The 24,339-nt window shown below is 39.1% G+C and overlaps 2 protein-coding genes and 1 pseudogene across 10 annotated transcripts in view; 2 read left to right on the top strand and 1 right to left on the bottom strand.

The window, feature by feature from the left end:
- Positions 1-11,980, top strand: part of PCOLCE2 (procollagen C-endopeptidase enhancer 2) — a 70,671-nt gene extending 58,691 nt beyond the window's left edge. The window contains exons 6-9 of the mRNA XM_516795.8: positions 1,375-1,529; positions 6,239-6,322; positions 8,808-8,975; positions 11,388-11,980. Coding sequence (XP_516795.2) covers positions 1,375-1,529; positions 6,239-6,322; positions 8,808-8,975; positions 11,388-11,518 — 538 coding nt within the window. The 3' untranslated portion in view covers positions 11,519-11,980. The remainder of the gene's footprint in view (positions 1-1,374; positions 1,530-6,238; positions 6,323-8,807; positions 8,976-11,387) is intronic.
- Positions 3,133-4,174, top strand: LOC107970427 (large ribosomal subunit protein uL2-like; annotated as a pseudogene).
- A 9,990-nt stretch (positions 11,981-21,970) lies between the features above and the next one.
- The window catches only part of TRPC1 (transient receptor potential cation channel subfamily C member 1), an 83,575-nt gene continuing 81,206 nt past the window's right edge, over positions 21,971-24,339 (bottom strand). For all 9 annotated transcript variants that reach the window (XM_003950208.6, XM_003310031.7, XM_054681134.2 and 6 more), the window contains one exon: positions 21,971-23,842. In XM_003950208.6, coding sequence (XP_003950257.2) covers positions 23,615-23,842 — 228 coding nt within the window. In that variant the 3' untranslated portion in view covers positions 21,971-23,614. The remainder of the gene's footprint in view (positions 23,843-24,339) is intronic.

Raw genomic sequence — 24,339 nt, 5'->3', positions numbered from 1 at the left:
ATTCTTGAGGGCAGAGCCCTTATGACCCAATCACCTCTTAAAGGTTCCATTTCTCAATACTGCCCCACTGGGCATTAAATTTCAACATGAGTTTTGGAGGGGATAAATATTCAACCCATAGTAAACTGTAAATGTAGATCACAAAGCTCACTTTTTGATTCATCTCATCCCCTGGCTCAGAAGGTTATATTCAGGATGGAAAAGATCACGCAGTTTTTCTAACTGGTTGGGTCAGGTAGATCTACCCTCTCTGCCACCCAACCCCACTCAGCACAGCTGACAGTAGGGGGAAAAAAAAGAGGTGCTTCATTATTTGGTGTCCACGATGTGTAAGAAGTGATTGGCTGAGAAGATGTCTCAAAAAGGTGTTCAGTCAAACCACTGGTTAATTCATTTAAATAACTTGTTAATTTTTTTCTACTTCTGAATTAGTTTTTAAACAGAATTAATCAGACAGCATTTTTTTAACCATTATGTAAATAACAATAGCAAAACTTAAATGAAACTATCTTGTGTAATGTAGTAATCCCCTAAGATTTTAGAGAGCTTTTGAGCCTCACTTATCATCTCCACTAAATCTTTAGTGCCAGCTAACCAGGAAGCTCCTAAAATTAGAGCTCTTAATCGATGCCGTTTATGAACACCAAAACAGATTCATCACTTTCTTTTTTTTCCTTTACAGCATTTTGCTAATGGAGATTATAATAGAAATGTTTCCATTTCAGGCATACCGAAGAACTGCCATTGAAAATGAAATGGAAGTCCTTTGCATGGCTTTCTTAGCCCGGAGTGGATAGAAAAGATAATCAGTCCACTGAGATAATCCCTCTGGCTGCATCTTTACAGAGTGTGGGAATTTGTTCACCAGATTTGTCCATTTTATGCTCTGTAGCCAACATGGCAAACCCAGGCCAGCTTGAACGCAAGAGTCTTAGTTCAGAGAATCTGCCTTTTCCCAATCAGGCAGATCATGAGGTGCTTTTTGAAAACCAGCCATGTCCCAACGTCTGCCACAGTCTCTAGAGTTATCTGGTCCTGGGTTCAAGTTCTGACTCTCCCAACATACTAGCTATAGGGCCTTGAGTAAATCACTTGAACTCTCTGAACTTCAGTTGCCTATTCCATAAAAAAAGAGATAAAAATAGGGTTGTTGTGAAGGTGGAATGTGACAATTCACATAAAGCACAGTGCCTAGCTGAGCAAACACTTGGTAAATGTTAGCTATTAGAATTGGTATTTTTAAACGTTTTAACTTTTAAGTTTAAACAACTGGTAATCTATTGTCAGAAGTTAATGGAAAACTAGAAAATTTTACATTTTCAGAGAGGCACCACTTTTAAGTATTTATAAAAAAACACATTTTTCTTTTTTTAGGCCAATTGTATCTGAGAGAAATGAACTTCTTATTCAGTTTTTATCAGACTTAAGTTTAACTGCAGATGGGTTTATTGGTCACTACAAATTCAGGCCAAAAAAACTGCCTACAACTACAGAACAGCCTGTCACCACCACATTCCCTGTAACCACGGGTAAGTTTTCCTGTTTGGAAGTTTGTGCAAAAACTTTAGGAGTATAAGAAGAATTCTTTTAAAGTAGAAAAAAAATAGGAGGAAGATCCTTGAAATTAAAGTTAAATAGGATGAAAGCTTTGGTAAGAGAATAATATGACTGTATTAATGAAAGAAAGGTATAGGGTGTAAGAATGCTTATAAGCTAATAGTTTTTAAATATCAGGTAAGAAAATTATGACCATTGAACAATGACTAGGAAGCCTATTAGAAGCACAGATCATTCTAAGCCTAAGTTTCTGTTTCTGGAACTGACAAACTTGTCGTTTGCTTTTTATTACATAGAATTGTGATATTTTAGGTTGAAGTTCTAGGGCCTTGCCATCTGTGTTTTCATATTCTGCCAATGTTTGTTTTTGGTTTTTGGTTGTTTTTTTTTTTTGCTTCTCAGCGAAATGTCATATAAAATGTTATTTATTTATTTATTTATTTATTTTCAAATCGGAGTAAATTAAACAACAATATTCAACGAAGTACAGAGGCTGGTTGGGAAACTGGCCTGAGGGCTGAGGCATGTATGTAGGGAGTGGAGAGGCAGGGTCTCTGTAGCTAGTACCTGGCCTATCAGCTCCACCCCCTGGGATTTCAGGCCTCAGATCTAAAAATCCAAACCCAGGGAGGAGGGGGAAAAGCGGGAAGGAAAGACTGAAGGTTAAGATGTAAAATAGGCTGAAATAAGCCCAGCTTTATTGCCCACATTTTCCATGTACACCCAGGCTGGGGCTGAGTACAGGCAGGCGCCTCTGGGTCTAACGTTTCCTTGCACTCTGCAAGTGCGCCACTGTGTGGTGTGGACGTGTACTGCCTCATGTAACTGCTGTATTTCTCCAGCTCAGCTCAGTAAGCCTTGGTGTCCATGTTCTTTCCAGTGAATTATCTGGTCACACCCATTGAGCTAGTGGTTCCCTTGCTTTTATCTCCATCCTCAACTTTCTCTGAAATCGCAAGCATGGATTTGTAATTCTCTCCTGGACACAATGTGACTGTAGCTATTTAAATGAAAGCATATACAAACTTGTTTTTATCACACTATTTTCTGCCTCAAACCTAATTCTCCACCTATTTTCCCAAGCACGTCCACAGCATCAGTAGCCTCACTCATAGGGTCATCTTTGATATCCTCTATCTTTTCTCCTGACCTCATGCCCTACCCCGCTCCCACCACACCGAGTAGACCGTGTTGTTCTCCCATTAAATTTATAGTCTACAGCTATGCTATCCAATATGGCAGCCACTGTGAGCACTTAAAATGTGGCTAATGATATTGAGGAACTGAACTTTTAATTTAATTTTAATGAATTTAAAATTGAAAAGCTTCATGTGACTAGTGACTACCAGATTGGACCACATGGGAGCCCAAACCCCTTCCCGTGGTGTGTCAGACCCTTCACACTTTGTCCCCAGCCTCTCTTTCTAGTTTCGTCTTCAGGCCTTGCAAACTCTCTCCTATGCTCTAAGTATTTTTGTGTTTATCCTATGTGTGGGGGAAGCTGTTGATGGGTTTAAGCAAAGTTCAGGATTAGTTTCACATTTTACAAAGATCACTGTGGCCACTGTCAGGTGAATGAATTGTAGAAATCCAGGGGGTCACCAGAGTCTCGTGCTGGTCCAGGTGAACTGTGCTATGGCACAAATTCAGAGAGAGTCAAGAGATGAGAGGGAAACAGTGACAGGCCTTGGTGATTCATTGGACTAGGGAGGTCAGGGAGGTGTCAGGAATGCCTCCCAGGTCCCGGGCTTGCACAGCTAGGGGGATACTGCCACTGTTCACAGAGGTAGAGAACTGGATTCGGAGGTGGATTTATAAATTAGGCTGTCGCCTTGTTGGGTTTGAGGTGTCCGTGAGATTTTCCAGTGGATATGCCATGCGTAGGGGTACACGGGTCCCCAGACTAAAAGAGAGATTTAAGCCAGATTTAAATTTAAGAGTCACCCATCATCCACAACCCGGGCCACAGCGCGCCCCTCCCCAAGGTGGTCTTCCACGATCCGTACTGGTTTAAGAAGCGGACGGAGCTTTTCATTGCTGCCGAGGGCATTCACACGGGCGGGCCAGTTTGTGTATTGCGGCAGGAAGGCCCAGCTCAACATTGGCAGTGTGCTCCCTGTGGGCACCATGCCTGAGGGTATGATCGAGTGCTGCCTGGAGGAGAAACCTGGAGGCCGTAGCAAGCTGTCCTGGGCATCAGGGAACTATGCCACTGCTATCTCCCACAACCCTGAGACCAGAAGACCCGTGTGAAGCTGCCCTCTGGCTCCAAGAAGGTTATCTCCTCAGCCAACAGAGCTGTGGCTGGTGTGGTGGCTGGAGGTGGCCGAACTGACAAACCCATCTTGAAGGCTTGCCAAGCCTACCACAAATATAAGGCAAAGAGGAACTGGTGGCCACGAGTATGGGATGTGGCCATGAACCCTATGGAGCATCCTTTTGGAGGTGGCAACCACCAGCACATCGGCATCCCCTCCGCCATCTCAGAGATGACCCTGCTGGCTGCAAAATGGGTCTCATTGCTGCCCGCCAGACTGGACGTCTCTGGGGAACCAAGACTGTGCAGGAGAAAGAGAACTAGTGCTAAGGGGCTCAATAAAGTTTGTCTTTATGCCAAAAAAAAGTAAGAGTCATCAATATATAGATAGTTGAAACAATGATCAAGAACGAGATGACCTAGGCAGAGATTGAGGGCAGGAGGAGGAGAGGCGCGGAGATTAACCCTCTAGAAACTTCCGTCTTTTTGAAGAGAAGGTTACACTGGCAAAGGTGACTGAAAAGCAGTGGCGAGGGAGGAGGGAGGAGAACTGGGAGGATGTGTGGTGAAAGCCGTGGAAGGGAATGTTACAAAAGGGAGTGGTAAGTGAGTCAAGCGTTGATGAGACTTCCAATAAGGGAGGACTACAATGTTTCCGTTTGGTTTCATGACATGGAGTCTACCGGAGACGCCAGCACAATCTATGTAAGTGGCTTTGTGCCGCCAGCAGAACCCGGACAGTGTGTGCTGAGGGGAGTGTGGAACATGGCAAATTGAGATAATAAGTTCAGTAGCTCATTCCCCAAGTTTGGCCTTAAAGAAGAAGGAGAGGCTTTGAGAGTCTTGAACCTGCTTATGTTGATGGGAGTAACTAGCAAAGAAGAAGGCAATGGCAGACAGAAGGAATAAACTGAGAAGGAAAGTTTCTATGAAGGTGAGAGGGGCTGGCTCCAGAGGACTCACAGAAGGCATGACTCCAGGTCGGAGGGGGTGACCCCTCTCTCAGAGGAGGAAAAGAAGAGAGATGGTATAAAGATGACTTGGAGGTTTGGTGGGGATCTTGAGAACATTTTCTGCTATGCTTCTCTTCTTCCTAGAAAATAGGCAGGGTCGGCTAGGTGCGGTGGCTTACACCTGTAATCCCAGCACTTTAGGAGGCCGAGACAGGCAAATCACCTGAGGTCAGGAGTTTGAGACCAGCCTGGCCAACATGGCGAAATGAAGTCTCTACTACAAATACAAAAATTGGCCAGGCATCTGTAGTCCCAGCTACTCAGGAGGCTGAGGCAGGAGAATTGCTTGAACCCGGGAGGCGGAGCTTGCAGTGAGCCAAGATCACACCATTGTACTCCAGCCTGGGCGACAGAGCGAGAGACTCCATCTCAAAAATAAATAAATAGATAAATAATAAATTAACAGAGGAGTTGGTGGGGCCTGTTGGAAGAGCAATATTACAACTGTGGATATTCACCCAACAAGGGCAATTCTGTTACCGTGGTTCTGTTTAGTTCTTCCTAGCATATTGTCACACAGAAACAAATAATTAGCAAGTATTTCTGAAACATTCTTAAGATGATTATGAGGATGAACTATTTTCACGTTGTTAACCCGGGGTTTCTCTACCTCAGCACTATTTATATTTTGGGCCAGATCCTTCTGTGTTGCGGGGACTGTCCTTTTTTCTGTGGGATGTCAGCAGCGTCTCGGCATCTACCCACTATATGCTAGCAGCACCCTCTAGTTGTGATAACCAGAAATGTTTCTAGATATTGCCAAATGCCTGCTGGGGGCAACGTCACCCATACTTAAGAACTGCTGTGTTTTGTCTATTTGGTTTACTTTTAAATTTGTCTGCTTCTTAGTTCTTAAGATTCTTATAGCCAGTGCCAGGCTCAAAATAAATATTTAGTGATGGGTTGCATCTAATTACAGATGTAACACACTTTACACATGAACAGTATTTCTAAAAACCTATGCTACTCATGTTTAGGCAATTGCATATTTTAAGGATGTCCTCAGGGGAACACCCAATGATTCCTTTTGTAAAGTGAGGGATTAACCTACATTCTGTGAGTTCCAATTTGTTGTTCTGGGTTTTCCTGAACAGGGCACACACTCAGAGTACGCCTGTATTTTCTTATAGTGTTTGTTTTATATAAAGGAAGAAGAGAACAGGGCTACATTTGTGCTATCTTTGAGCTCAGGTTTAAAATTCAGTAGAGGGTATTGAGTTGTCCTGGTGAAATTAAAGCAGTAGTTGGTAGCATGGAGAATTTATTTTGCATGGTTTTAAATTTTTTTTTTGTAGTGATAGATTGGTGGCTCAGGGTAATAAATGATAATTTTAAATGGGTAGATTCAGAACTAAAGACCAATTATGCTTGAATTCATTTTTCCTGAAACTTATGTCTTCTTTGAATTAAGGTTTAAAACCCACCGTGGCCTTGTGTCAACAAAAGTGTAGACGGACGGGGACTCTGGAGGGCAATTATTGTTCAAGTGACTTTGGTAAGAAATAAAAGCCAGTCTTTTTCTCTTTAACCAGAAACTTGAGGCTGCATGCTTAATCTCAAAGGAATTCCTATGAATTTATGGTGAAGGGTCAATAACGCTGCTCATTTATCCAAGAAGATACTTGCCTATACACCAGAATGGTCAAATTGTTAGATTTCACAACTGAGAAAAATATGGATTTAGAAAATATGCTTTTTTCATATAAGCTTAATAATTTGACTCTTGGTACATGATACTGCCACATTGTGTGTTCTGGCTGACTATTCCTGCAAAAAACCTATGTACTTTTTTCCTTATATATTTTTCATATACAGAGTATTTTTTCACACATCTGTAACTCAACTTAAGTAAATTAGAAACATACCCAAGCTTATATTCAGAAGCTGGTCTCTCTCAGAAGAAATTCAAGTATTTCCCCTGTACTGCCTTTCTGAAGTACTGAAGTAAAAGTTGGAAATCTGGAGTCCATTTGGAAACTCTCACAAACTGGAACCTGAGGAGGTGTTCTTTAATGATTTAGAATTTTTAAGAGCTTTTTCCAGTGGAAAGATTGCACCATCTATGATAGCTACTTAAGAGCAAAAGATACAACATTTTATCTTGGTTATTTTTTCAGTGGCTTTAAAGGAACATTTAAGACAAATCTGATCAGGAAGAGCAAGTTGCTATGGCCTAAATACGTTTCCCCAAACCAAACTTCCCCAGAGAGGCTCTGCTTGCTTTTTCTGTGCCTTGAAGTGACTTCTGTAGTCCAGACGAGCTGTATCATAGTGAAGGTGTGAAGACACTGAAGACTCTGGGACCCTAAACCTTACTAGAGTTCACATGCTGAAATTCAAATAACTGGCATAAATGTGAAAACAACACCACATGTAATTGCTACCACATCCAGTTTACTCTTCTGTAGGAGGTGCTTCAGGAAGTCTCCCTCCCTGTGTCTTGGGAGCCACTGATTTCACTTGACTATAGACTGAATTTTGCAGTGAACACTTATCACGCAGGATCAAAGTAAAGCATCATAGGAATTCTGATTTTATGAACATTGCACACTGCCTAAGCAGTGAGTGTTCACTTTATTCTGAAGGAGTCAGATTAACCAAGTCCAAAACTTGATTTATTCCATTAATGTGACCACTTACATGGCAAAATGACCAAAACTATCATCAGTCACTGGTTCTCAACCAGGGCTGATAATGCTCCCCTGGGGAGTGGTAGAGATGTTAGATTACTGCATTTTTTTGGTTGTCACAATAACTAGGAACTGCTACTGATTTTTCTAGGAAGGACAAGGCTGGTAAAAAATGTATTCAGGCCAGGTTCAGTGGCTCACGCCTGTAATCCCAGTACTTTGGAGGCCAAGGCAGGTGGATCACCTGAGGTTGGGAGTTCGAGACCAGCCTGACCAACATAGAGAAACCCCATCTCTACTAAAAATACAAAATTAGCTGGGTGTGGTGGCACATGCCTGTAATCCCAGCTACTTGGGAGGCTGAGGCAGGAGAATCGCTTGAACCTGGGAGGTGGAGGTTGCAGTGAGCTGAGATTGTGCCACTGCACTCCAGCCTGGGCAACAAGAGCGAAACTCCATCTCATGAAAAAACAACAACAACAAAAAAAACTGTATTCAGTGCAAGTCCTACACCACAAGGAACTGTCCTTGCTCAAGCCCCCAGAATGCCAGACGCACCCCCGTGAGAAAGACAACATCTTTCCTTCTGTGGCTTCAAAGAGAGACTCTTTTCTCGGAGTGTCATGATGGAAAAAACAGGGGTTTACATAATGAAAAAATCAACTGAATTTTACTAGAGGTTTTTTTTTAAGAAAAAAAAAAGTTTAAGTTAATACCTCAGTTCTATACTTCAGCTTGTTAAATGAGATAAACGGAGTGGATAAGAAAGAGAATATGAAAGACCGTAGAAGACAGAGCTTTCCTGATAATTAGACAGAGGTGAGGACCCAGGGAATGAACAAAAGTTCAGGAAGAAAGGACAGCTACAGAGAAGGGTGAGGAGAGACACAGAAAGGTGGCTACACACCCACACCGACACAAAGACTCACATCTTAGTGGCCCAAACCCCCATCGCGCAGTCTTTTAGCGTGGTACTGCCTCTAAAGATACAAGATCTTTTTGAGTATTCACAGGTAGAGCCTCATAAGCCAGACTATCCCCTATGTGACAATCAAGCCACAAGGTGGATAAAACGTTTTAAAGAGTTTCAACCTTGGCAATGGACCGCGGTGTGGCAAGTATTTAGGCTTCTCTTCTAGTTATCAATCCCCAACAACCAGCGTAACATCACAGCTCCAACCTGAATTTTGGTGACAAATGTACAGAAGCAAATGTGAAACCTCTATGAGGGCCTTTTCTTTAACATTAAAATGTTTCGTATCTGAAACTTAGAAGAATGTAAACTTGTTTTTCAGTTCTGCTTGCATTTGCCTTCACTGTCACATCACTTCAAAATGTTTTCTTCTGCAGTATTAGCCGGCACTGTTATCACAACCATCACTCGCGATGGGAGTTTGCACGCCACAGTCTCGATCATCAACATCTACAAAGAGGGAAATTTGGCGATTCAGCAGGCGGGCAAGAACATGAGTGCCAGGCTGACTGTCGTCTGCAAGCAGTGCCCTCTCCTCAGAAGAGGTGAGTAGGGAGAAAACTGGGTCTCTCTGAGCAAGCCATGGATTTTCTATGCCACGGTTGGTCTAGGGAAGTAAAATCAGGGCTAATATGTTGCCCACTTCTTGCAGAGCAGGAAGGCCTTTGGAGTCAGGCAGAATTGGGCTCTCATCCAAGTCCTTGTAACTTGTGGCAGAAGAAGGGGTAGTGGACATGATGAACAAGTGAAAGAAGCGTTTGAAGTTGAGTCAATAGGCAACAGACACACAGAGCAGTGCAGGGTGGAGAGATTTTAGATTATTGCACTTAAGATGCCAGTACTGTCTAGGTTTAAAGAAAAATATCCAGCAGCCAACAGGAAATGCAGACCCGAAGTTCAGGAGAGGGAGGTATATCCGGGCTAGAATCAAGATCTGGGAATCATTTGCAGAGATAGGACTATTAAGTCCATGGATGGGAGTGAGTTTATTGAAAGAAATTACGAAAAACGGAAAGTTACTCCAGAGCTAGAGGCACATGACTTGTTAAGAATATGTATTTAACAACTTATAAAAGTAACATATGTTTCATGGTTTTTAAAAAGTTGAAATAAGTAGGTAAGAGTATGTTTAAAAGTGAAACCCTTTTCCTTTCCCTAGAAGTACTCTAAAAAGTTCCTTCCAGCCAGACACAGTAGCTCATGCCTGTAATCCCAGCACTTTGGGAGGCCGAGGTGGGAGGATTGCTTGAGCCCAGAAGTTCGAGATCAGGCTGGGTGATGTAGTGAGACCCTATTTCTATTAAAAAAAAAAAAAAATTTAAGTTCCTTCCAGAAAGTTTCTATCCATATAAAGCATGGGCGTATGCACTTATGGAATCATATCACACACAAGTTCTGCAATTTTTCCCCTACGTAAGCTCTAACATCTTTCCACACATACACACACAGAGAGAGAGAGAAAGAGAGAGAAAGATACAGAATATCCACTTCAAGAAAGCTTTACTGTCCCAGCACTTTAGGAGGCTGAGATGGGAGGATTGCTTCAGCCTGAGTTTGAGACCAGCCTGGGCAACATAGTGAGACCTCTGCTCTACTAAAAATAAAAAAATTTAGCCGGGTGTGGTGGTGCGCACCTGTGGTCCCAGCTACTCGTGAGGCTGAAGCAAGAGGATGCCTTGAACCTAAGAGGTCGAGTTTGCAGTGAGTCATGATCACACTGCTGCACTCCAGCCTGGGTGGCAGAGCAAGACTGTCTAAAAAAAGAAAAAAAATTAAAAATAAAGCAAGCTTTACTGTGAATTCAGATTGTTCAGAAAAGTCAGGAGGCTAGTAGCCTCATGTGGAGTCTCTGGAGAGAATCACAAAGGCTCTGTAAAAGAGAAACATTTCTTTCCAGAACTGCCAGGAGCAGCAGATACTGCACCTCAAGATTCTATAAGGTCTCATAATGCTGCTAGCACTTCAACCTTGAGGCAGCATTACCTGCCCAGACTCTCAGGCTCTCACAGACCACTGTGATGACAAGGTCCACCCACACAGGAAAATGCAAGAGAAAAAGGACACATTTTCTCTATGACACACCAGGGGAAAGGGGAACTAAAGGAGGAATTAACCCATACCTTTTTTTCTGATTTATTTCTGAGGTAATATAAATATTCAGAGTTACCCAACACCTCAGGCCCCAGTCTAGGCCTAACTTAGCCAGTCACACCAATGTATAAAAACATAGTATAACCAATATAAGTACTCTTGACACCGATGTTTTGCAAGAAACTGTACAAATGCAAGTAGTATATGATCCATCTATGCCCTCAAGAAGCTTGCGTAGCATACATGTTTGAGATGTTGATTAAAGTTCAAGACAACAGCAACATAAGAGAGTGGATCATTGGTTGCCAAATGCCAGGAAAATCCAGACACATGATGGGACTGAGAAGCCATCTGAGGATGGCCCATCATGGAGCCCTGGAGGCCCCTCGAGGAAGGAGAGTCTTTCACGTTAACGCGGTGCATTCTTCATAGCAGGCATTTGAAACCACAACAGACCTACAGCACTGCAGAGCGGGACATGGCTGATCTAACCACTCAGTCCAGCTTCCTGGTGTTAGCGTAGCTGAAATACCTTACTAGTTGAATTTGGCTTTTTGCCGATGAGAGTCTTAAAGCAGATTTTATCATCCAGGCACAATGGCGTGTGCCTGTAGTCCCAGCTACTTTGGAGTCTGAGGCAGGAGATTCGCTTAAGTTCAGCAGTTTAAGACCAGCCTGGGGAACATGGCAAGACCCCCATCTCTAAAAAGCAAAAACAAGAAACCCAGATTTTATCGTGGATGGAATACATGTATAATCTTACCATTTGCAGAAGAGAACATTTATCTAGAGGTAACTTACAGTCTAAGTTGTTTCACACATGATACATAGAGAAAAAGACTAATTTCTGTGTTCTCTTTCTTTAGGTCTAAATTACATTATTATGGGCCAAGTAGGTGAAGATGGGCGAGGCAAAATCATGCCAAACAGCTTTATCATGATGTTCAAGACCAAGAATCAGAAGCTCCTGGATGCCTTAAAAAATAAGCAATGTTAACAGTGAACTGTGTCCATTTAAGCTGTATTCTGCCATTGCCTTTGAAAGATCTATGTTCTCTCAGTAGAAAAGAAAAATACTTATAAAATTACATATTCTGAAAGAGCATTCTGAAAGATGGGGCTGATTGACTCTTCACGTGATGGAGGTATGAGGCCTCCGAGATAGCTGAGGGAAGTTCTTTGCCTGCTGTCAGAGGAGCAGCTATCTGATTGGAAACCTGCCGACTTAGTGCGGTGATAGGAAGCTAAAAGTGTCAAGCGTTGACAGCTTGGAAGCGTTTATTTATACATCTCTGTAAAAGGATATTTTAGAATTGAGTTGTGTGAAGATGTCAAAAAAAGATTTTAGAAGTGCAATATTTATAGTGATATTTGTTTCACCTTCAAGCCTTTGCCCTGAGGTGTTACAATCTTGTCTTGCGTTTTCTAAATCAATGCTTAATAAAATATTTTTAAAGGATTACAGAACAACCACTAAACTTCTTTTTATAGATAGTGGGACATTGTAGAAGGAATATTCCCTTTTAGCAATAAGAATAGTGTTATTTATGCATAAGATTGCCTTTGTATCAATTTACACTTTGCTAAAAGAGCATTCCAAGAATTTCAGGGACTAAATGGATCCAGTAATGTCAATAGACTATAATTCTTCTCTCTGCAGAAACAGAGAATGTTAGTGCTAGAATAACATCTCTCAGGGATCTAGTCCACACTGTTTCATTTTGTAATTGAAACGGAAGCTCAGGTATGTTTAGTGACTTGCCAGAGCACATGTCTCCTAAGAGACAGAACAATCAAGCTAAAGAGTCCTAACAAAACCTTTGCCCTCACTGCCACTAGAAGAGCCTTCCCTACCCCCAGAGGAAAGCCCTCTTATCCTGATTTGAAGAGTGAAGTACTAAATATTAGTACTTAGGCTAGTATTTACTAGCCTATATAATTGGTCATTTTACAGAACTTGAAATTAGAAGTGAGCTTGACACTGCTGCCCTGTTTATCCCCAGTTAACTGGATCAGGCTGTATCAGCTAAGAGCCTTTGAGAAATCTACTTTCACTCATTAGTGGAAGAACAGCAAAAGGACCTTCATTCACATAGAGCTGCTTAAGGCACAACTATATGAGTGCAGCAACCAGCCCTGTAGGAAGTTACCAGCCAGGGGCTGTGGGAGAGCAGATAACCATCCCTATCCAAAGAAGGCTGAAAGAACATTAGGGATGAACAAAGACGTGGGTCACGGTAGAAGCAAAGTTTTGGAAATAAGGGAAAATACTCTTTTAGATGAAAACAATAATTCCCAGCCCTAGGATGACCAGACATTTAAAGGGTGGCAAAATAGAAGTTCAGAAGGAACTCTGTTCCCTCTGTTACGGCAGCTGGGTGAGCCTAAGGAAACGACAAAATTGGGCTGACAGGCAGGTCAGAAACTGCTCCTGTAGTTTCCCACTGAGGAGCTGTCAGCACCAGGGAATTCTGCAGCTGAGGAAGTAGATGAACTAGAAGACCCTGATGACGGTGGGTGACTGGCTTCCCTGGCCAGTGTCAGCTTTTAGAAAGTTCTCTTAGCCAGCTGAACTTCGCAGACCAGCTGCTCCCAGCACAGGATGTAACTGTGGACTCCTCATTGATTCCAGCCTTCTCAAAGCAAGTTGCTTCCCTTTAAGAATACATGTTCTGGGACTTAGGAGGGAATCCTAAAGATTTCAGTATTTCTTCTTTCTGAATAGAATCTCCTATTGGTGAATTACAAGCAGCATGCTGGCGGGTATCAACCTTCTGCATGACCAGCGGAAAGACTTCTTCAGGTGAGTGGGGGCTTGAGTCACAGTGGGGTAAAAACTGAGAAGAGTAATCTAAACTATTCATACTATTGACATCTCTGACACAGTGTTTTACAACTGCTTAGGGGATTCACGGTTAACAGTGTGTGGCACTGGTTTGTCTTTTACTTCAGTTATTCAAAACATAGAGATAAGATGAATCGTGAAGCTGCTCTTTCTGGAATAACAACCACTTCGTAATTTCTTTCCTTTTTAAACAATCATTTTTCTATGGTTTGACTGTATCCTCCAAATTATGTGTTGGAAAGTAAATCCTCAATGCAACAGTGTTGAGAGGTGGGCTCTTTTATGAGGCAGAGCCCTCACGAATGGATTAATGCCATTATCATGGGAGTGAGTAAGTTATCGTGAGAATGGGTCCTTGGTAAAAGGATGAATTTGGCCCCCTGCGTCCCCACTCCATCCTTGTCTTTCTCTTTTGGGCATGCACATGTGTTGATGTGTTCATGTGCTCTCTTGCGTTTCCACCTTCTGCCATGGGATGATGCTGTGAGAAGGCCGTCACCAGATGTGGGCCCTTGACTTTGGACTTCCCAGCCTCCAGAACTGTAAGAAATAAATATCTGTTCTTTATGAATTACCCAGTCTCAGATATTCTGTTATAGCAGCACAGAACGGACTAAGACACCTTTATTTTGACTGAGGTTTAGTTTCCTTAGTTATAATTTGAGGGAGTTAGACTACATAACTTCTGGGATCCCATACTATTTTCTCTTTTAGGAATTGTTTATTTTTCAAGAATAGTTGATAAGGTTTTGTTTTTGTTTTTAAGTATTTATACTTGGGGAATCAAATACACATGAAGAATGAATAGGTGACCATACTAACATATCACAAAACATTTCAAAATTATAAATAAATCTCACTGTTTCAGAGCATCTTGCTAGCTTGATTTTCATCCTTTGAATTCCTGTAAATGAACATTTAAGATTTTTCCCAAGTTCCCAAGTCTTAAATTCTGTAATTTACTTGCAAGTTAACCTTAATTGGAAGACGTTTACCTTCTTTTCTTTCATGTATTAATAGACTACTGCTACCAGGTTCCCATTTACTTCTGGACTATTTAAATGGTATCAACTAATGACAAAAAAACTCCCTTAAAGAAAAGCCCTGTAATTAAACAGGCACTAATGAGAAAGTGCTAACGTGAGTTAAGTAATATTAATCAGAAACACCTTTTGCTTGAGTTCATGGATTCAAGCAAACAAATTTATATTTTTTATATAAATGGAAACAAAAAATTTGCAATTAAATTCAATTAGCAAGCAAACGTTTTTTAAAAAGATTTGACCTAAGTATTCTAAAGACCTCATATTGAGAGAGAGAAAGATAAAAATATTAACTTAGGACTTTGATAATTTAAGTATTTACATTAATTTTTCTAGGGTAATATAATAAAACAATAATATAAATAGAGCATAAATAATATAAATAGAGCATCAACATTTAAAACCAGCAGAGGAAAAAAAAGAAGAAATTAAAGAAAGTGAAACCAGGAAAAATACAACAAAATAAGGTAAAAATACAAACATATCAATAATTTCAGTAAACACCTAAACTAAGTCCTGAAAGTTATACGTCAAAATGGTCAGACTGGCTTAGATAAAGAAATACAGCTATGTGCTATTTGAAAGAGACATCTAAAACATGAGGACACGGAAAAGTTGAGAGGAAAGGGATAGAAAAAGATAAATACAGTATACCAGGCAAACATTAACCAAAACAAAAATGGTATGGTTTTATTAATACCAGAAAAAAAATACTTCAAGGCATTACTCAAGATGAAGAGAGTTACAAGGAGATATAACAATTCTAAATTTGCACACAGCTAATAACATCCTTCAAAATATATAACTAAATCTGATATAGTATAAATAGAAATGGACAAGTTTACCATCATAAGGGGAGGTTTTAACATGTTTCTCTCAGTATTGACAGATTTAAAAGAGAAAACATTAAAAATATAGAAGTGTTGAACCACACAATTAGCTAGATTTACCTAACACACATATGTAGAACAGAACCAAGGGCACATTATTTTGAGCTCGTATGGAACAATTTCAGAACTTGCCATGCACCATGAAGCAAATTCCAACAAATTTCAAACAACTGGTATCGAACAGCCTTCTCTAACAACAGTAAATGACTAGAAATTAATAACAAAAAGTAAACAACAAAAAACAAGAAAAAAATTGGAAATTAAGAAATGTACTTTCAACTCATGATAAAAAGGAAACCATAATGGAAAACAAAATATTAAAAACTGAACAATAGAAAAACTGCATTTTAAAATGTGTGAAATGCAGCTTAAATAACACTTTAAAATTTATAATCTTACATGTTTACATTATAAAAGAAAGGATGGAAATTAATTTGTGAATGATACAGATTGGGAACTTAGTAAAAGGAAAACACCATAAACTTTTAAAAGGTAGGATAAAATAGCATAGAGCAGAAATTGAATAAAATTGTCATCTTAAATAATAGAAAAAAGGAAAGCCAAATGTTGGTTCTTTAAAATGACTAATATAATTGACAAAACTCTGACCAAATTAAGAAAAGCTAATTTTTATATTTTTAGTAGAGATGGGGTTTTGCCATGTTGGCCAGGCTGATCTTGAACTCCTGATCTCAGGTGATCCATCTGCCTTGGCCTCCCAAAGTGCTGGGATTATAGGCGTGAGCCACAGCACTGGGCCACGAATAGCCTCTTTTTGACAAAGGCTCTCTGGATGTACAAGTGTGGGATTGCCCATGGATGCATGGAATCGGGTGTTCTGGGTGAGTAGCTCTGGGATATACATAAAAATTTGTTCTGAAGTATTCTAAAGTTATTATTAAAAATCCTGGTTTTGATTTTTTTGTCATTTGCTTCTCCCTTTTAAAAACAAAGTCAACAATTGAGTTTAAAAGGCTAAAATTTGATTAGATATAAATGAAACATCTTTGCCTGAATGATGTCCCTGTAGCATTCTAATACTAAGATTGGGTTAGATTTCAACGAGATGAAGCTTTTAAGTATAGAAACCTATGAAGAAAATTTATAAGCTGAAAGTAAGACTTCATATATCTGATTAATTCGTCTCACAAAAAAACTGATATTAATAGTAACATAATGCAGGTAAGAGCCTCCCGGGTGAAAAGGAAAAAGACTTGGATTCTCATTCACAGTGTGGCAATGGGAGAACTTTAGTTTCCTTATCTGTAACATGAAGTTGAATTGGATGCTTTCTGAGATCCCTTATGGTCTTAAGTGGTTTCTGGATCCTTGAATATGTACTTTTTTTTTTTTTTTTTTTGAGATGGAGTTTCACTCTGTTGACCAGGCTGGAATGCAGTGGCGTGATTTTGGCTCACTACAACCTCTGCCTCCCAGGTTCAAACTATTCTCCTGCCTCAGCCTCCTGAGTAGCTGAGATTACAGCCGCACACCACCATGCCCAGCTAATGTTTCACTATGTTGGCCAGGCTGGTCTCAAACTCCTGACCTCAGGTGATCCACCTGCCTTGGCCTCCTAAAGTGCTGAGATTACAGGCATGAGCCACTGCGCCTGGCTGAATATTCAAATTGATTAGGATAGAAAGTGGCACAGAAATAAAATTCACCAGTCTGTGTGCTTTAAACACTCTGGTCCCTTCTGGTCTGGCTGTTACTTTCTGAGGCTAACTCCCCCTTTCCTATGATGTTCACTACCTACCTGTCCATCCTTTTCCTCCAACTCTTGCTCATCTTGCTGGTCTCTGCTTGACCCTCGTCATAAAAGTTTTTAACAAATTAGTTATTTAGAAAAGTAGGAACTTAAGTTCTGTTTGCTGACCAAGATGAACCTACAATGAGAAGCTAATTCAAAAATGGAAAGCTTTTGGATATATATTGACTGATAGGAAAAATCAATTGAATTCAGTATCTCCAGTCAGTATATACACTTGGACAAATTACTCAAAATGCTAGTTTTCCTGTATATTAAATTAGAAGGTTGAAGTAGGGAATCTAAGTTTTCTTTTAATCTAGTTTGAGAAAATAGGATCTGGAGCACACAATTGTTAAGAGTATTTAATAAACTAGATGTCATTCCTAGAATATTTACACTAACGGATAATGGCTAAATTTTTATTCAATAACTTTGTGCCATTCAACATTAATACCATACTTAGAGTGAGGATACAAAAGAGAATGAGAGAACTGTTCCTTCTTGTGCCTGGTCTTGTTTTACAGCTTTTCAAAAGAAAGAGGCTGGGTGTGGTAGCACACTCCTGTAGTCCCAGCTACTTGGGAGGCTGAGGTAGGAGGTTCTCTTTAGCCCAGGAGTTGGAGGCTGTAGTGTGCTATGATGGCACCTGTTAATAGCCACTGTACTTCCAGCCTGGAAAATATTGTGAGACTCTGTCACTGGGGTCAGCGGGGGTGGATGGGAGAAGAAAACATCTGCATTCAAGCAAACACAGAAAATATTGTGATTGCTTTTTCCGTTGAAATAAAATTGGAGGAAATGAATTTTAAAATGAGAAGCTGAATTACCTCACAGAATTAATTCAATTTCTGAATGAGTTACTGAGGTAGCTTGTGCATTTTCCTCCTTAAAATTTTTAAAACAGCACTCAATCATTTTATCTCTTTTTTTTTTTTGAGACAGAGTTTCACTCTCGTTGCCCAGGCTGGAGTGCAACGGCGCAATCTCGGCTCACCACAACCTCCACCTCCCGGGTTCAAGCTATTCTCCTGCCTCAGCCTCCGGAGTAGCTGGGATTACAGGCATGCGCCACCACCACGCCAGGCTAATTTTGTATTTTTAGTAGAGACAGGGTTTCTCCATGTTGGTCATACTGGTTTCAAACTACCGACCTCAGGTGATCCACCCACTTTGGCCTCCCAAAGTGCTGGGATTACAGGCGTGAGCCACCATGCCCGGCCCATTTTATCTTTCAATAAGAATAAATTTGCCTAAAATTGAAGGATGAATTAAATAACCTTTCTAGTGGGGAGAGAGAGGGAGAGAGAGATAATTTTCCAGATTCTTGGTAGCAGAATGAAGAAAGAAGAACTTACTGTCACATATTGGATTGGCTGGGATAGTAGTTTTTGTTTTTTGTTTTTTGTTTTTTTAATATACATTTACCTCCTACACAAACCTGCTGTTTTGCCTCTTTTATTACTATAATTTAATTTATATCAGAAATCATGTCTCCTAAAGATGGTTTTTTTGGTTCGTTTTTTTGTTTTTTTGAGACAGAGTCTCGCTTCATCGCCCAGGCTGGAGTGTAGTGGCGTGATCGCGACTCACTCTAAGCTCCGCCTTCCGGGTTCATGCCATTCTCCTGCCCCAGCCTCCTGAGTAGCTGGTACTACAGGCCCCCCCACCATGCCTGGCTAATTTTTTTGTATTTTTAGTAGAGATGGCGTTTCACTGTGTTAGCCAGGATGGTCTCGATCTCCTGACCTTGTGATCCAGCCGCCTCAGCCTCCCAAAGTGCTGGGATTACAGAAGATGGTTATTTTTAAAGCATCAACTAGTATATAAAAATTTTCCTAATTTATGTGTTGCATATCTGAAGTATTTATTTCAGTCTGGGGGCAGGGAGAGCAGAATAGGAAAAAACAATGTGAAATTATCAAATGAAGAGAAGCACTGTAATGGGAAATTCTTCTAAGTATATCCTCCAGAAACACAGCTTGTTTATGAATGGGGCCGTGATGCCAGAAAACTAATACATTAACTTATAAATGAGAAATTCAGAGCAGTGATTATCCCTGATACTATTATTAGTTTCTTAGTGTAATCTGAATAACTAGACCCAGTTGGTTTACTCCCAGGATCTATACCCTCAATTTATTTGGTATTTTATACATGTATTTTCTGAGGAAAACAAAAATTTTGAAGTCTAAGGAATCAAAGAAAGTTTTCTTTATCAGGTACAAAAGAGATAATAAGTATTTATTAATAAGATTAAGAGCACTTCCACTTTTATCATTTTTTAAGAAAGACTGTCAATGATTAGCAGTTGGTTTGTATCCTTCAAACAATTAATAACAACAACCTGTAGTTACTTTAAGGAAAGATGTTAAGCTTTGAAATCTGAACACATAACTAAATGATAAGCAAACTGGTCTTCATTGGGATTGCATGTGAGTAGAATCTCATTCTATTTTTTTAGTTATTAATATATAATGCTATTAGATTTCAATGCTAAAAACTATAAAACATTGCTAAGGGAAATTAAGGAAGACTTAAATAAATGAGAAGCTACATCATGTTGATAGTTTAGACAATACTGTAAAGATGTCAATTCTTCCCAAAGTGGTCTAGTTTCAATGCAATTCCAATAAAAATCCCGTTTATTTTTTAAGGAATTGATAGATTCCAAAATTTAAATGAAAAATCATAGAACCTAGATAGCAAAAATAATTTTGAAAAAGTAATACAAAGTTATTCACCTTGGCATTTATTACTGTACCCCACTGTGCTGTGTGAGTGATGGGCTACCAACTTGCAGATGCAAGCACTGCTTTCTTTGGCAGTGGTAATGAATTTTAAGATTCCACTGTTATTTTCTTATTTATTTTAGTATGTTGTAGCATTGTATTTTAGATTTTTTGTCTGGGTTATTAAGGCATAATTTCTATACATTAAAATTCACTCTTTTTAAGCATACAGTTTGATGAGCTGTGCAGTCAGTTGTCTCCTAGACCACTAGACCCTGGTACTCAATGATCTGATTTCAGTTCCTATAGTTTTGTCTTTTCTAGAATGTCATTTAAGTGGAACCATACAGTATTGTAGCCTTTTGTGACTGGCTTCTTTCACTTACTTTTAAAATCCATCCATGCTATTGCATATATCAGCAGTTTGTTCCTGTGGTGGCTTTATAATGTATCAACTTGGCTAGGCCTAATTATGTTTCCCAAAATTCCCTTTCTTGTATGCTTCCAGTTACAAGAGACATTTTAGTGCAAGACTGGAGAGCAGAAGTGAAGCAGCAGCCGTTTTGTTCTTGATGCGGGCACTTCTGCAGCTCACACGTGCTGTAACTTATCTGCTGGTTCACTTTGCTAATGTGGGGCAGCAGCCAGGCCTACAGTTGACCCATCTTTCCTTGGATCCTGCTTCAGCTTCTCTTGATTCCTGGGCCAAGTGGGTGTTTAGTAACATACTTGCAAAAGCAAGTGGCAAAGGGCAACACTTCTCCAACAGGGTACCACATCATAAGGTTGGAGATGTGAGGAGTCACATGGGACTCGGTCTGTCTTCATGGGTTCTAGCTTGTCCCTGATCTCTCCCACTTGACATCCATCTTTTCTTCCCACCTGCCTACCCTGTGGACTTCCAGCTCTGCTCCAGCATTAGATTAAAAAACAGGGACTTACAGAGACTGCTTACCAACTCCAACAGTTGTGTAATGTCAGATCCCTGTAAACAAATCACTATACACACACATACATGTGTGCATGCAAATATCCTAGTAGCTCTGTTTCTCTGATTGTGACTGATACAATTCCTTTTTACTGCTGAATAAATTGTCATTGTATGGATTTACAATTTGCTGATCCAGTCACTAGTTAATGGACATTTGGTTGTTTTCAGTTTGACACCATGAATATAGCTTCTATAAATGTTCACATACAGGTCTTTGACAGATTATTTCAAAACATGGTAGAGTAGTCCCCCCTTATCCACAGGGGATATGTTCCAACACCCCAGTGGATGCCTGAAACCACAGATACTACTGAGCCCAATTGCCGTCAACTGGAACACGTTTCTGTTCATACTGTCCACCCACAAATTTAACGCCTTTTACATCTTAACTAAGCACTTCCCACACTGTGGCTGTAACTTTTGCAGTTTCAGGTGTAACAGCAAAATTAGCACAGATTTTTTTTCTTTTTCACAATTTCCCAGACAAAAGATTCGTTCTTACTGTAGATGTTACCACAGATACATTTTTTCTCTTTCCTGAAGTTCCTTAAGTCAAGAGCTTTCACCTTTGCACTTAAAGGAAGCAGGCTACAGCTTCTCTTTGGCGTATTTGAATTGCCTGCATCACAACTCTTGCACTTTGGGGCCATTATAAAGTAAAATTAGGGTTACACATAAAGCAAGGGTTACACAAGCAGTGGGATGCCATGACCGTCGATCTGATAACAGAGAATGATGCTAAGTAATTAATTAAGTGGTGGATAGTGTATACTGTGTGAATATTCTGAACAAAGGGATGATTCACGCCCAGGCAGGATGGCATGAGATTTCATCATGTGACTCAGAACAACAGTGAACAACTTAGAACTTACTTAAGAATTGTCTGAGCATGGAGGCTAACACTTGTAATCCCAGCAATTTGGGAGGCTGAGGCAGGAGGATTGCTTGAGCCCAGGAGTTCGAGGCTGCAGTGAGCTATGATCATGCCACTGCAGAGTGAGCCTGGGCAAAGAGACACTCTGTCTCTAAAAAATAAACAAAAAAAACTTCAAGAATTATTTCTGGAATTTTTCATTCAATATTTTTAGATTATGATTGACTGTGGGTAACTGAAACCATGGAAAGTGAAACTGCAGATAAAGGGGGACTACTGTATATCTCAACTTTTTAAAATTGGTAATACAATGAACAGACTCCATTTATAATCTAATGTCAAATTTTATTCACCTTTTTTCTTACAATATGCTGTCATTCAAAACGTACCTCAGAAGCAACTCAACTCATGCATACAGTAGGCACTCTATAAATGTTTTAATAATTAGGTATTTTTTAGAATGACTAAAAATCCAGATGTAAAATCCCAATTGGGAAGTGCATAATCCCATCGTAGACAAAATATATAACTTTACAATAAACATTTTTATAAGAATTTACCCCAAAGAGGGAACACTTAAAATTTGGAAATTAAAAAATAAAAATGCAAAAGCAAGATGAAACATAATAGTAACCTATTTAGACAATGATCCCTGGATCGGTGGTGCTTACAGACCAAGGGTTACCTGCACCCTGTGGCGTAAGACCATCTGACATTCAGTTAAGAAGAGAATTATATACCTAATATCCTCTTAACTGGAAATGCTGCGAGAATATATAATAGCCTATGAAAACATTTTAGCTACATCCCTTTATGTGAACACATCAAAAATTTAAATACATATTTTATTCTCTAATTTTAAAAAACCAATGCTTTTCATCTTAAGCAGCATGAATGATCCACAAGTAAGCATGAAGTCACTTTTATAGAAGCTGTGTTAAATTATGGAAAGTACCTTGGGAGATAAGCTCAAGAACCTTAGTCCAAATATAAAACAAATCATTGCATTAAAGAGACTTCCTATGTTTTACAAAAACAAAACAGGTTGTGACTACATGTGATAAAAAAGTGTCTCCTATCTTAAAACTAAAAACATTCACTCCAACTTGAAAAAAAAATAGGACTATTATGATACAAAAAAATTAAAACAAACCAAATGTCGAGAAGTAGCTATGCAAACTTATAAACATAACTGAATAGCTAAAAAATAAAACATCTACTGACTGTATTTTTCAAAAACTATATAATTCTATAAAAATTTAAATGTGGACTAACTACATCAATACATGGAAATGTATATATAAAATATTAAGTGAAAAAACATTAAAAATATAAAGTGATTATAACCATGTAAAAGTAAATATATTACAATAACAAAAACTGAAGTGAATTTAAATTGAAAGACATAAATAGATTCAAATATTAGGGTTTTTTCTTTGTTGCTTAAGATTATAACAAAATACAAAAGAAAAAATAGACTATTATTTTAGATAAAATAAAATTATACTCCTAAACAATAAATACTGAACTATATGTGAACTCCTAAAACAGAGATATTTAAAACATAACTTCTATATTTCAAGTGTATCCTGTGAAGGAGATCAGCCTACATTTGCTGGTCTTCATTTTACAAAACATTCTGGGCAATGTGTCCATTTATAACTGCCCCTCTTAAACATAAAAAGAAAACATTTTAAAGCACTAAGTAAGAAAACCAAGCAGCATGCTAACAAAATCTATCTACTTAATCTGTTTTGCTTCTGCAAAAAGCCACTAACAGAAGGTTTAAAAAACTAATTCTATATACACACTTTACATAACATATATTTATGCTATAAATATTTTAAAGAATGGCTTTTACATAATTCCTTATTTCAATATATATCTCATTAATTTCATTGCAAGTTATGCAATATAGTCTTTTGGATCTGTTATTGAAAATTATTTGCTCCATGATTTAGAAAATGGTTAATTTCTTGGATAAAACATAGCATATTTAGAAGTCCGAAAGCCAAGTAAATCCCTTATTTCATTTCGGAATTTTGACAGATCTTGGCGCAGTTCGTTTAGATTTTCCACAGTTGCCTGATCTGTACTTTGCATCTTCTGTCTCATGGAAGTCAAGTAACGATGCACTAGGCAGCACATCACTTTTTGATAGTTTTCATCTCTCTTCTGTTTCAAATTTCTCCATTCCTTCAAAACAACAATATGATACTAAGGATATGCAGAAACAATATTTAAATGAGGTAGAGTTCAAAAATATATTTACAGACACAAACACATCTTTAAATGCTTTATTAGACTATAGTTTTTCTACTACATGGTATAATATTCAACACTTGTTTAAAACAAATATAGCCTGCATATTTGTTTAATGAATTTAATTTTATGCTTATCTTGATTGAAAAAAATTAGTCTTAGGAATCCTTAGTTTATAGCAGGGATTGGCAAACTACAACCCACAAGCCAAATATGGTCCATATCCTGACTTTACAGCCTGTGAGCTAAGAATAGATTTTACAGATGAACATTTATCATCAATTGATAATAACAACACTAATTTTAAACTCTAGTGAAGTGAAATTTTATCCCCTCCCAAAAGGAACTCCATTCTTTTCACTAGTAGACCTGTATTTAAAAGATTGTTACTGTTATTGTTATATTTTGACTTTTATCAATAAAAGTTTTGT

This window comes from Pan troglodytes, chromosome 2 (genome assembly GCF_028858775.2).
Source record: "Pan troglodytes isolate AG18354 chromosome 2, NHGRI_mPanTro3-v2.0_pri, whole genome shotgun sequence".
NCBI lineage: Eukaryota > Metazoa > Chordata > Mammalia > Primates > Hominidae > Pan > Pan troglodytes.
Note: the sequence above shows the minus strand (reverse complement) of the source record. Positions and strands in the feature narration are given on the sequence as shown.